At 27.4% G+C, this 14,782-nt stretch overlaps 2 protein-coding genes across 2 annotated transcripts; both read right to left on the bottom strand.

The window, feature by feature from the left end:
• Positions 1 to 1,742: 1,742 nt before the first annotated feature.
• On the bottom strand, positions 1,743 to 2,741 carry OCT59_015318 (uncharacterized protein; the record flags this gene model as incomplete). The annotated part of the gene is made up of 4 exons (XM_066139933.1): positions 1,743 to 2,083; positions 2,157 to 2,208; positions 2,286 to 2,495; positions 2,559 to 2,741. 4 exons carry the CDS (start codon positions 2,739 to 2,741, stop codon positions 1,743 to 1,745), a joined length of 786 nt encoding a protein of 261 aa, XP_066002760.1.
• Positions 2,742 to 2,853: 112 nt separating this feature from the next.
• OCT59_015317 (uncharacterized protein) lies at positions 2,854 to 4,166 on the bottom strand (the record flags this gene model as incomplete). Its single annotated transcript, XM_066139932.1, has 5 exons — positions 2,854 to 3,122; positions 3,203 to 3,517; positions 3,594 to 3,635; positions 3,710 to 4,086; positions 4,153 to 4,166. 5 exons carry the CDS (start codon positions 4,164 to 4,166, stop codon positions 2,854 to 2,856), a joined length of 1,017 nt encoding a protein of 338 aa, XP_066002759.1.
• Between the last annotated feature and the right edge of the window lie 10,616 nt (positions 4,167 to 14,782).

The following is a 14,782-nucleotide window of genomic DNA, read 5'->3' as shown; positions in this document are numbered from 1 at the left end:
ATTTTGTTAGTTTTCACCAATGTTCTGGGTTTGCTTTTGTATATATTTTACATTTTGAACAGAAACTTTGGTACTCATCTTAATCTACTGATAACGTAGATTTTCTGGATTTTATTTTGGATTTAAATAGTCGGGAGTCTAAGGAACCAATATATTTATCAATTGAGTGATCACCATTATGCATTTTGACCATTCCCCCCTTATGCTATTTTGACTACATTTATGGTATCGTGACCACGGGCACAGAGTAGCACTTTATCATATATACTCCAGATGGTATTAATACCAGATTAATCTTACAAAATCTGCCATCAAAGAAAATCCCAAATTACTTCGTAGTAACGTGAAAAGGGTAATAGGTATTATTGTTGGGTTATTAAAAGATAGGGTTAGTGTTGATAGTTCTCCAATTAGCAAGAGGGCCAGAATCAAAAAAATTATCAAAAAATAATAGCATAGATGTTATGTATTATGAGCGCAGTCTCAAACTTTGTATTTATTTTTGCATGTATATTTTTTCTTGGCAAAGGGCATGATTGCATGAACAATTGCTTTCATATACATAAAAGTTATTTAGGTTATGAAAAACTATGACAAAATGTCATGATCAGCCAGTATGAATAAAGTATGGGATGCAAGAAAATGGTATTTCATGAAATGTACGTTAGATAGTAAAAGAAATCATTGTTTAAGTTTTCGAAGCCCTTATTTGTTGTGTATGAATATGAAGATATGAAAAACAAGGCAGGGAAGGTCCTTGGCCATATTATTTGATTGTTAGAAGCCAATAAAAGCTGGGGAGGAATTGAGATCTCACAGAGGATAGATAGGCTAATGAGTAGTAAGATAGTAATGTGCAGACTATGTCTCATAACCATCGTATTTATTTTTACATGTTACATTGTATTAATAAAAAGGAAGTACCTAGATTACATGATTACATAAATATGTATTCAGGTGAATGCTCAAGAAATGTTTATTTGTTGACTTGAATACTCACGTGATTTTGATCTTCACGGTTGCACCTATGATGTGATAATGTGACATAATGAATGATTCGATACTTGATCTTTATGTTCGGCAAATTCCTCTGCTTCTCTATCATTTTATTACTTTCATTACAACTTAGCCGGCCTTTTCTCAATGTATTACTTTACAATATATAACAACGTTTCTTTGAATGTATTAAATAAACTTCATTCAAATAAAAATGGCCAACCCGCTTAATTTAGCTGAAATATTATCACTGGTCCTAAAATTTTTATCGATTGACAATGCCTCCCTATTTATTAATGATCTTTGTATTTAGGAAAGTACTACCACGTTTAGCAAGCCTTACAAAAGATAAACTTTGATATAAATAAAAAAAATTTCATAATCTCTTTAGTCTCTACTGTAAATAGCAAAAGATATTTTTATGCGCATACAAACAAGTGTTTGTCCATGAAACAAGGTATATTTGATTGATTGAGCTTTATTTAGATTGCAATCATGATTCCGTTAAGATTAATAGAAAACGGTTTTTTACTTTTTTTACATAGAAATAGCTACTACATAATACAAGAATTTTTTTTTCATGTGATATGACAATTATTAAATACCATTATTTAAAAGAGGAAAATCGTGGCACAGCTGCTTCAAATAAAATTATGAATCCCGTCAAATTAAAGAAAATGACTTTAGTTATCAATAATACACTATTTTCTGATCATTCACGCGCTTTCCATGCAATTCATCTCTATTTAATCCCAAATTACTTGCCATTCAAAACTCTTGATAAATATGTCTGTTCTGTCATTCTTATATATTAATTTCGCCGTCCCATTATTTTTATCATAAATTACATGAACGGGTGTAATATCAGAGCATTCTTGTCCAAAGTAGTCGCTCAATTTATCATTTTCAATATTACAGAGATGGACCAAATACATGGAGGAGCAATTATGAAGTTTTGAATAATGTTTGGCACGTTTGACATGATCATCAAACACTTTTTTGGTTGCTGTGACGACGAGTTCATACCCATAAGCAGGATTTGGAAAGCAATCCTTAAGAAGAATATCCAAACGCAGACGAGGATCACCTGAATCATTATTATCATATTCTTTTACCTCAGGAAGGGCACGGTATAAATGGCTCGGATAGGATTGAGTCACCGGTGGTTTTATTAAGGACTTTCTTGGTGAAAATGTGCTGGATGGGTAAGTTCTTTGCAAAACAAAGCACTTAGCATAAGCATGCGCATTGTTCATTGCTAATGATAAATAACTTAAAATAATATCTACCTCAATAGTACGTTCCAACAACCATTTGGGGTCAATTGTTTTTGAGTCTGGTACTCTCACGGATAGTGAGATCTCAGGCGTAGATATTCCATAAGTTAAGATATTACGAAGAATAGGTGCAGCACATGCAAGTAAAACTTCTTCTTGGCCCAGATTTTGTTCAACAATAACCATTCCCTCTGCAAGGAGGAATCTCACATCAGGATCATCCTTTACCCAGAGCAAAAAAAAGGTGAATAATATTACAATAAATATACAGCAACTGATACTCACCTTAGATTTTACATGAGTTCTATAGAGAAGGACATGCCCAAGGATGTTTCTCTGAGTCTCCGATAAATTAGGGAGAGCTCTAACGATGGATCCATATGTTGCTTTTCTCCTTATACAACTAATTAGATCATAACTCTCCAGATTCCAGTCATCACGTGAAAATTCGCGCCTGCCCACCACCATTTTGCACTCAATATAAGAGCAACATGAACCAACGAGACCCTTGTGCCCATGGGTGAGTAAGTAAATTTCCTCAGAAATTTCATTTTCATCTAATTCAAAGTTTCTGTTGTCACTACTGATGAAGAAGCTCCTGGATCTCTGCTCGAGTAAACCTGGTTGATGTCAAGCATGTCTCAGCTGAAAAAGGCGAAATAATTGATGCAGAACCAGCTCGTTGATGATTTTTCAGGAACTCCTTTATAAGTTCGGTGCCGACGAGTAAGATAGAATACAAGCCGAATTGATTACGACGTCCATCTTTTAGAGATCGCAATACTCCAATGAAGCTTTGAATAATAGTTTCGTCGCCATCATTTCCACAAATATATGAAGCTTCATCTACTATAAGAATGCATTCCTTTGCATTGGGATGATTGGGTTTGAAAAGAATCCCACAAATGTAAGCGATGATGCCTCCTCACGCTTATCAAAAGAGAACCGGTTCTTGTCTAAGGATTCTAATTGACAGCATATAGACCACCAGAATTTCTCAGGTCCATCATTAATCACAATCCCGTTGTTTAAGTTCATGACGTAAACATCTTTATCGCAATTGGTTAAGAGCCATTCTTCTATTGCATAAGCAGTAGTTGTCTTGCCACTCTGCCGATGCCCACATAGGAGACAGAACTTGCCATCACGAAGAAAATTTCCCAACCTTTCAACAGCTTCTTTAGGTTCAATGAAGTAGTTAATATCATCATGCACCCTGTTGGAAGGCGCGAAAGTGCGGTGTCCTACACAAAAAAAAGTATTCGGCTCAGATATTCCTGAGACAGCATCTAATGAACTTTTGCAAAACAGATCTCTCACTTTTTCTTTTTCTGTCGTCCGAATCATCCAGGTTTCTTTTACCTATCGAGTAAATAACGAGATTAAGATAACTGCAAATTTCTTGTTCGAGAGGTAAAACGTTGAGAGACACTTACCGGTGTAGGTGGTTTGGATAACAGCAATAATGTGGATGTTATTCTCCGTAGGTCCATAATCAGCTTCAAAATATTTTTTAAAATTGCATTCAGGTTCCATAGATACGCCTCCAAGTTCTCTAATTTCGTCTTCAGTAGAACCAATCCTACTTTTACTGACGTCAACTTTCCAAAGATTCAGTCTGTCAGAATCTTCAAATTTTCCTTTACGAGAGATAATCTCCACGAGTTGTCCAACTTTTAATTTCTCAAATTGAATTTCTTTATCGCCAAGTTCGAAGAATATCTTATTATCTTTTTTGTAAACTTCAACCTGGAAAACGTAACGATTATCTAGGCGTAAACAAGTGTACGACTCAGCCATTTCGATTATATTTCTGTAATAATAAAACGATATTTTAGAGAAAGAACTTTGAGGGTATATATAAGGTATATATATATACTTTTCTGAATACATCGTGACTATAGACTCTTGTATAAACTTTTATTACGTGATACAGCAAATAATATAGATACTCCGAAAAAATTAATAAGCATAGTAAGAAATGTAATTTATCAGTAAAAAAATTCATTAGATTTAAACTGCGATTCTACGATTCTCGAGGTACTTATTAATTTTTTAGGTCGTACGAGTGGTCAGTGTGACAAAAGTACTTGACCCTCCTGGGTGCATCATATATCTGTTATTGTAAAATATATTATGCGGGTCAAGTTAGCACCGCGTGGTGGGTCAAGAACGATACATTTGCATCAGTATGGCTTTTTTTACGAGATTCACGTTATAACTTTTTTCTTAACTCAGCCGTTTTATTATTTCTCTGTCTGAACGTTATGGACTCGTTTAAAAGAAACCGACATATCGTAGTTTGAAAGAAGTGTTGACGAAAAACATTGAAGTCCGGACGGGACACTTCGCAATTAAGGTATGAATGAAATATATTTTTTCGAGAAGCGACTCAGGACTTGCAAAGTTAATATCAGTTTTTTTTGTTCAGAAATTGAGGACTTATTAGACGGAGAACATAAACTTCGGTGAGTCAATATTGTTAATTTATTTGACTCTGCATGTTCTAATTGTTCTATGCATAACTGACGACCATTTTTGTTTTATCCAGAATATCGATGTTGGGGACAAATGAAATCGGATTAGAGTTAATTTTGGATGTGTTAGTTTATAGATAGCTTAGATTAACGGAACACTGGCGTGTATAGAAACGCCATTTGTAAAACAAGTTTATGTATTACCGAATCTTGTAATTTATTTTTTACATCAATAAATTAGTAATTCTGATGAAGATATTACCTCGTTTTTTTATCTATGCTAACGAACTTTTGAATAATTCCATCTTATATAAAAAATTATTATCGAACATGCAATCCATTGAATCATTGGGAGAATTAAATGCCAAGCTCTTAGCTGAGGTTTGCAGAGCTTAGGAAGGAGAATGCTGAGATTAAAGCCAAGAATGATGAGCTTAAGGATAAGAATACTGAGATCCCTGAACTTAGAAGGAAGTTCGCTGAGATTGAGACTGAGAGAGCTAAACTTAAGGTCAGGATTGCCGAGCTTCTAAAACAGGGTGTGAAAGAGAATAAGAGGCGTGATGTTAAGAATGCCAAGCTCAAGGCCAGAATCGAGGAGCTAAAGAAAAATAACATTAAATAGAATGCTGAGCTTAGAGATAGAGTCACGAAAGTGGAACAGAGACAGATGCAAAATAATAATGTTACTAAGGTAACTAATTCTCCTAACAACAGTTCTTCTAACTTCAATTGGTAGCGGTATTGCCTGGCAATGTCAGAAATAGCTCAGCTCGAGTAGAATATGCTTGATTGTGAAACTGATAATACCAACACCAAATCATTGGAGGATGGGAAGACAATGCTTTCTTGGGATGAGGTGCATAAGAAAAAGGTTAGTAATGAGATTAGGCAGAGAAAGCGGGAAGAGAAATTTCAACGTGAATCTAGTGATCATAAACAGGAAAATATTGGCTATAACAATTCCTCTAATGACTCTGGTGAAAGAATTCCAGAGGAATCAATTCATTCAGAGGATGTGAAAATGACATTGTGTTATCAGAATGATGCGATACCCCCCGGCATCTGATGATACCACTTCTGAAGTATTCGAATCAGAGAATCAAATAGTAGAGAGTTTGGTACAGGAGCTGACCTGTGTTTAATGGCAGTGAGGTAGATATTGTAGAAATTACAGAGACTTATATACAGAATATGGTTCCAGGCTCGCACAATGTTTATCAGACTTATTTGATAAAGCAATTAAAACAGGTCAGAAACAAATATTATGCTGGTTTTATTATTCTCTTGAATTAGGATAAAACAGTAAGTTCGAAAATATATAATGAAATGAAATCTTTCCTACCTAATATTACTGATGTGAATCTGCATAAGAAAACTGAAAGAGCTCGAAAAATCCTTGAGCTCTTTGGTAAAGGAGGTGTAGGCATAGACAGGATCAAATATGTTACATATAGCGCAAGTGCTATCTCGGGATAAATTCAACATATTATAAATCATGTGACTTCAAAACCCGACAAATCATACCAAGAAAAAATCTTGCCTGAGAATGGCGAATCATGCTCCACCAAAAACTGAGGATGCGTCCTACCAAACCCGAGGTAAGATTCCAAACAAATTATTTAATTCTTCAGGTCCAGTCAATTCGCCCAAAGCTGAGGTGAATATACCATCAAACCTATTTCCAAGAAAACTCAGGCAAATGTATCAAACAAAACTCGAACACTGATTCCTAGGTAACCCAAATAAAATGAACAATATGCCATTGAACATGGAGAGAAGAGTCCTGAGAAATTTTCAATCGTTACTGAGGCTGAGAAAAAAAAGATGAGCCAGTGAATGCTTCCGCAATATCTTGGAGACTGATATGCGATTTTACCGTGGTGCGATAGAGAGAAAGGAGGATCCTAGAAAATATTATAAATTCCTAACAGATCATGATAGGCTGATTGGCGAAGAGGTATTACGTCGTGGTATTCTAGAGAGCCGTTTAAGCACTACATGGCTCAATGATCTTATGAAAGAATGGAAAAAATACATACAAAATTTCGCACAGGACTGAATATTGCGTTCCTTAGATGAAAGCAATGAAATGTCAACAAAAATGGGGAGTCTGCTAAATTACAAAGATCACAATAAAAATGATTTACTAACCTGGTTATGTGAGGAAATCGACCACCTGAAGAATGCGCAGTAATTGAAGAGCATTTTGGTCACGTGTAAGGCCAGATATATACGTAGCAATGAGACATTTCAACTAATGGAATAGAATTTAATGCTTTTGAAACAGTTTTTGCAAGCCATTCCATGTATAATCACAGTGTTCACATGTATATCTTTTTGCTGCTTCCCAATATATTTCAATAAAATTCAATTCACAAATTCACAATAAAATTTTGGGTAAAAAATACATTTATATCCAGCTTTTTCTGAATATGTAAATCTGAGATAGGTATAGTATATTTGTAATAAATAAAAACTACCAAAATTTTTTTAACAAAGCATAGGTAAGTTTATAAGCTAGAATAATTTATTTGGATAAACACTATTAAAAATTCCGTCTTTAATCAAACTAATAATAATTTTTTATTACATAAAAATCACTTATTCTTAAATTTTTCCCATTATAATAAATTACTTGATCTTCAAACTTATGTAATACTAGTAAAAATTATTATTTTTTAATCTAATCCAATAAGTTTAAAAGCTCTTGATAATATGCTTTATTAAAATTATTGGTTAGAATTTTAAAATATTATTTTTTGCTAATGTGGTATCTTTTAAAAATATTACATTATAACTATAAAATTGAGTTGGTAATAAAAGTACTGTACTGTAGTCACTAAGGTTGCTTGTCTAAACCTCTTCAAAATCCTACGATTAGTTTTGTCAAAATTTTACTATAAATTTATTATAGTTTCGGCAGAGTTTCGGCAGTTTCGGCATTTATAATAAGTTTCGGCAGTTTCACCTTTCTCCAAAGTTTCGCCAGTTTTTTAATATAACTTTAATATAATTTTGGCAGAATTTCGCTTTTCGGCGAAACGCCATCTTGCCTAAACCCCTAGGTTTCGGCAAGCAACCTTAGTAGTCATATAAAAATTACAGGTAGGATTTTAATAGTTTAGCATTTATCTGTATTTAATATTATTAATAGTTAATAAATTAAGTATTTTTTTTACTTACATTGGACTTTATCTTTTTATACTACATTTAATGAGTATATTAGAATAATAAAAAAAATTATTGTATATACTGATTTATTGCAATATATATATATGGCAATATATATTGTGAATTTGTGATACAAATTTTAGTAAAATTTAGAAATCACATTTCATATATTTTATATTTTATATATATATAATCTTAATGTATTTTTTTTTAGTAAATAAATCCAATATTTTATTATAGTATATTTGATGTAATGTACCATAGAAATTATTATAAATTACTAAAAATGCTATAAATTTAAATTAAATTATTTTATAGCTTATTATTATTATTAAAATTACTACTATAAATTGATAAATATACTATAATTAATATAATCTACTTAAACATTTAATACAATAAATTTCAAAAGATTATATTGTAAAAATAGTTAATTTTAATATATTTAATTTTTTTAATTGTATTATAGATTCTAAAAAAATAGAAGTATTTAGAAACTGAAAATTATAAAATATCAAAAATATAATGCTTTTGTATTTGTATTTCATTTAAAAAGTTTTAAAGATTATTTACAATACTTTTCTAAAAATGATTATATTTGGTTGATAAAAAAATATATATAAAGATAGGAAATTTCTTATTAAAAGAAAAACCTTTTTTATTTACTGTAATATATATAATTTATTAGTACTACTTTATAATAGAAGAGTTACTACAAATTATTACTTGAGAAAATGTATAACTGAAAAAAGAAAAAGTTAAATTCTTTAAATTTATTAATTTCAATATATAAATAGTAAATAGTAAAAGTAAAGGTTAAGATAAAGTATTTTTATCTAAAGATTATATTCCAGTCTCTTTCATATTTAGAAAAAAATAAATATTAGTTTAATAAGTATTTGAATTCTTAGCAAAAAAAAATGAAATGATAAATCATATTTATTAACTTCTTTAAAGTCTATAAAAGCTATAAATTCTACATCTACTTCAGTTATCTGTTATATTTGAAAAAAAACTTACAGATTTTTTTAAAAAATGCCTTTTCATTCTATTCATTCTACTTATTATTTATTTTTATGACTTAATATCCCAGTATTTTCTAATATTCTTTATAATTTTATATACTGAATTATTTATAAATTTGAAAAAACTAATTTTATTCTTTAAATTGACTTGTCAGATTTTCTAAAAAAAGAAAAAATTAGTTATGTTTTCTTAAATAAAAAATAATAAAAAAAAGAAACAAATTTATCTAATTTATTTTTTTAAATACTGGTTATTCAATTTTATTTATTTATTCAGATTTCTAAAAAAAGAAGTTAAATAAAAAATAAAAAAAAGAAATGAATTTACTGATAATTTCATTTTTTAAATCCTAATTATCTAACTGGGTTTTATCTATTTATTTCAAATTTCCTAAAAAAGAAGAAAATATAAATTACATTCTTAAATAAAAATAAAAAAATAAACAAATTTACTAATAGTATATTCTTTTAAATCCTGGTTATTTGACTTTATCCATTCATTCAAATTTTTTTTTAAAAAAAAACTATTAGTTATATACTTATATTCCCTTAAATAAAAAATAAACAAACTTATTAATAGTTTATTTTTTTAAATTCTAATTATTTGTTTATCTGTTTATCTAGATTTTCTAAAAAAAACAAAGGGAATTTTTAGTTATATTGTTTTTAAGTAAAAAATAATAAAAAAAAGAAATAAACTTATCTAATTTGTTTATTTTTTTATTTGGCTTTATTTATTTATTTAATTTTAAATTTTTTTTTTTAAATTAGATTTTTTTATATTATGATTTAATCTGATTTATAAATCAAATTTTTGAAAACTAAACCAAATCTAATTTAAAGTAAATTTAGATTATATCAGTTTTTTTTTTAAAATACTAAATATAAAATAAATTTGAAAGTCTTTTTTTTGAAATTTACTAAAATTAATCATGCAATTTGCTTATATAAATGCTTTTTGGCTTATATAATATTATTATAATTAGATTTTTTTAGTTATATTTCTTTTTAATTATTTTTTTTAGAGTAAAAAGATTTTTTAATTACTTTACTTTTTCAATTCTAGCAGTATATAATCAGTTTTTTAAATTTTTCTTAATTAGTTATACTAGCAAAACTTTTACAAATTGTAAACTAATTAATATTTTCCTTATTTTTTTTTAGTTTTGTTAGCTGTAAAAATCTTGTTCTTATTTAATTGATTTATAAAAAAATTATTTTCAGTTTACTTAAGATTTAAATGAAATTTTAAATATATTTATTTAAATTACTTAATTTTTAAATTTGATCTAATTTTGCTATATAAAATTATGTAGTTTTTACTTTTATATAGATTCTAAAATATTTTTTAAAAAGGTTAATTTTTACTATCAGAAAAATATCAGGATTCCAATAATACCAATACAACTCACAAATAAATTTTAAATACTAAAGTAAAAATACATTTTATGATATAACTCTATCAATATTTAAGCTAGAAATGTGGTTTTACTATCATTAGAATTCTCTTATTGAGACAAATCTAAAGATATAAATTTTATTAAAATTGAATTACTGGTTATATTAAAAATATGAATATATAGGATAATAAAATTTTAAAAATACCCTTAATTGCCGATTCGCCATTTAGCGATACAAAATGATCGGCAATCTATAATTAATCTCGTCAGACATTTTTATATTAAATACTATTGCTTCTGAATGGTGTTTGCACAAGTTTGAAAACGTTTTGTTGTAATATAAATGCCCTAAAAATACATTAAAAAAAGGTGTTACATTACTTAGGTATAGTTTTATAAAACTGGTAAAACTAAAACATTGCCAAAAAAAAAAAAAATTTATTTTATTTTATTTTTTTTTAAACATTATTTTGTTAATCTAAGCAAGAATATACCATATATTATATAATAATACAAAAAAACCTTGTAAAATTTGCAAAATTTGCGAATAATTGGTGTAAAGTTACCTAAAATATGAGCTGAAATGGTGACTTCCTCCAAAGTAAACTCTTTAAATTTTATAGCAAACGAAAAAAATTTTTTTTTTTGTGATATATTCACGTTTTGCATTATTGATTGGTAAAGTATGGTTACATTAAGCATGATTTATGTAGAACAAAATCGGAGTTGAAATGTGCTGATCGACGTCATTCATATAAGAACTTGTGACAAATCTACTAATCAATTTTGTATTGTTGAGTAGCAGATTGGCAATTAAGGAGCTTATATATATTATGTAATTATTAAAGAGGAGGAGAAGGGTAAACAAAATTTTATATTATATTTAATAAAATTATACTTTTAAAAATCTATAGAGATTTATTTTTACTATACTTTTTATTACTTTTTTATGAGATTTAAAGGGTTTTTTAAATAGGAAAAAATTGGGATTTTTTTTTGCTATTAGAAATCTGGGTTTAAAAGATTCTGAAAATTTTTTACTAATAGAAGTTTTAGGAATTGGTAAGAGGTTTTTAAAAGGGTTTTATTAGGAAATACATCTTTACTATCAGAAATTTGGTCAGATTGGAAAATTTAAGAGTTTTTGGGATTTTTTACTGATAGAGTTTTCAGATAAAAAAATAACATATATTAGTTATTAACTAATAATATTAAATAAAAATGCAAATCTATTAAATTTTGAATAATACTAATAAAAAAAATACATTTTTCATTACAATATTTTGGTTAATAATATTAATATTAGATTTGATTTTTTATTAAAATAAATTCAATAATATAAATTTTATTAAAATCCAATTAGTAAATCATTTAAAAATAAAAGTATGTAGGATAAGAAATTTTTAAAAACTCCTTTATAATATGTAATTTTAGCCAAAATTAATACATAAATTCTATATAAACATAAAATCAAATTTAAGTTAGTTCAGGAAGTAATTATAAAAATATCATATAAAGCAAAATTATAAATTATATTATTGATTGTTTTAATATTAACAATGTATTTATTTCAATATTTTAATAGTACTTTTTCAGTATTTTTTTCAGTATGTAAATTTTTTATAGAATTTTATATAAAAAATATTAATTATGTAAGTAACTATTTAAAAACCTTTATATTTAAATAATTAATAATAAATAATTTAAAATATATATTAAAAACAATAGTATAACATTCTTTATAAAAAAATTCTGGTATAAAAATATTATAAAAATATGATTCAAGTAATCTTTTTACTTATAAAATTACCAGAATAATAAATATAATACTATATAATGTGCTATTAAAAATCCTGGTAGGGGTATATAATAATTTTAAATAATTAAGGAGGTCCATCCCTTTTTTTAATCTGATACAAAAAAAAAATCAGGATATACTACAAAAAATCACGTGACGACTTCGCAAAATAGGATTTGTTTGGATTCGAAGAAGTTTTTTTAGTTGTTTTGGAAATTGTTTTTTTATTGTGCCCAATTTATCTAGTAAATTGGGCCATGTCAGGTGTACCAATTAAATGAAAGTAACGATATCAGGCAATTCCTTGAAGATAAATATTGAAATGATAACAAAGGGAAAATCAATCCTAAATTAGAAATTGGAATTTTTTTTTTCTACTGTAAACATATTTGGTTAAATTAAGGTCGCATGTGAAAAAAAAAAAATTCTTCTCAAGGTAATGATGTAATTATGTAAGTAAAATTACATGATAATTCATAAAGCATTAAAAAAATTTGCATATGACCGAACTAAAAAAAAAAAAATCATTTCTTTATAAGGATATATAAATTTATTCTTTATAAATTTAACGTAAATGAAATTTTGAAACATTTAAGGTACATTATGATCGGCACTAGCCGGCTTGAATATTTTTCCTTTAAAAAAATTTCTTTAATTTAAAGTATAATGTAATTTAGGAATCAATCTACGCGTAACACAACACAAAAAATAAGATGTAATACGTGTTACATAATTACTAATAATTTACTAGGCGTTCAAATTGCACTAATTGCACCGCCATATTCCAAAATTATCAACTCAATAATTAATTTAAAACAAGTTTTACCTAACGTAAATTATAAATGAGGCTAAAAATCAAATTTGTTACTTCATTCGCAATGCTCCGTGCGTGCGTAAGAACTCCTGCATTTTCTATATATTTTCATACTGTAACCTAGATTTATTATTTATTAGCTATTCATAAATAGAAAGATAACCTAGATAACCGGATAACCTAGATAGCCTACAAAAAAAAAAAGAAAAAAGAAAAAAGAAAAAAATACAAAGAAAATTATAACTTTATATCTTTAAAAAGAATTTTCTCACGAGCATATCATTTCATTAATCACGCACATTTTACAAAGTTTGGAAAAACCTTTTAAAATTTTATCCAAGAATATTCTGATCACTTCTATTTAAGAATGTTAGAAAGGATACGCCAAACGTTAATTCTGAATAAGTAAATTATATAAATTATTTATTTATAATAAATAATTACTCTTTCTAATTGTATATATGGAAATATATATATACTGTATTGTATATATTTTTCATAATGAACTTCGTTTAACAAACAAAACAAATTAATATTTTCGTGTTTTTTGTGTAAAAATATTGCTGCGCCACCGTAAATTGTCACTGCGCCGCAAATATGTCTTTATAGTTCATTTTAAGTTAATTTTTCAAATAAGGTAAATAAAATTATAGTATAATCAATGGACTGCAGACCCCAGGCACCCTTCTATAACCGAAAATGGTAAACAAATATGACGGGATCACCGAAAGTTAGGTTTAAGCACCTGAAAGATTACGATATCTTTTATTATTCGTACATGCGTTAAAAAAATTTCGGTTATTCATTATCGAATCAAATACGTTTAGCGAAAAAAATAAGTAAATAAATATTACTTAATTAAGTAAAATGCTTATTTTCAAGTGAGAATTACTGAATAATTACTTGATAGATGACCCAAACTAGTTACTTTCTAATCTTAATTGAGATAAATTGACGTATAATAAAGTTATATAATAAGTTATATAATGAGAGAAACCTTTGAGGATAAATTAAATTCATTGTACAGTATAAAGATGCAGACTATATATGCGATTTCATGTAAAATGCACGTCATTACCGAAGATTACATAAATATCGAATAAAGAAAAAAAGAAAATAAAATGGTGAGAAAATTATTGGACATATTCCGATCCATCCGAGGTAAATTGGCGCTTATGTAAATCTGGTTGATGTATGACTCAATCTTCGTTTTAAGATATAAATCGGTCGATATTAGAAATATTATATTTAATATACAATATATATATGCATGTTTCTATGAACTCGATTCATAAAATCTATCCGAAATCTAACATATGGTTTAGGCTATTATTGTAAATGCCGTGTGAAAATATTTAATTATGGCTGGTCTTTCCGTTTATTCATTACTTAAATTAGTTTGACAAGGTAATAGATACGGGAGAAACCATTTTAATGGTCAAAATTTAATTTCTTGATCTGATTTCGACAATTAAAATTTTCTCATTTTCTTTTTTTTTTGGAAAAGAAAAAAAAACTAGTACTGCGGTAAATCCATTATCTCCAAATATCGTTTCCAAATTATTAATTAGTGTCGTTCACAATGGTATATAGACTATATCCATTTGGCTACTATAGTAAATTTATTGTTTCACAATTATTATGACAACAAATCGGAATTATAGAATATCGTAATAATAAAAAATCAAGTTTTAGACAATATAGAGGTTATTTACTTTATTTGTAATAATAATAATAAAAAAAAAGATCATATACATGATATCAAAATTTTGATTATCATTTATATCGAGGTAAAAACTTTCATTTTCAAATGATTTTATG

Source organism: Rhizophagus irregularis, chromosome 23 (assembly GCF_026210795.1).
Source record: "Rhizophagus irregularis chromosome 23, complete sequence".
In the NCBI taxonomy this organism is placed as follows: domain Eukaryota; kingdom Fungi; phylum Glomeromycota; class Glomeromycetes; order Glomerales; family Glomeraceae; genus Rhizophagus; species Rhizophagus irregularis.
Note: the sequence above shows the minus strand (reverse complement) of the source record. Positions and strands in the feature narration are given on the sequence as shown.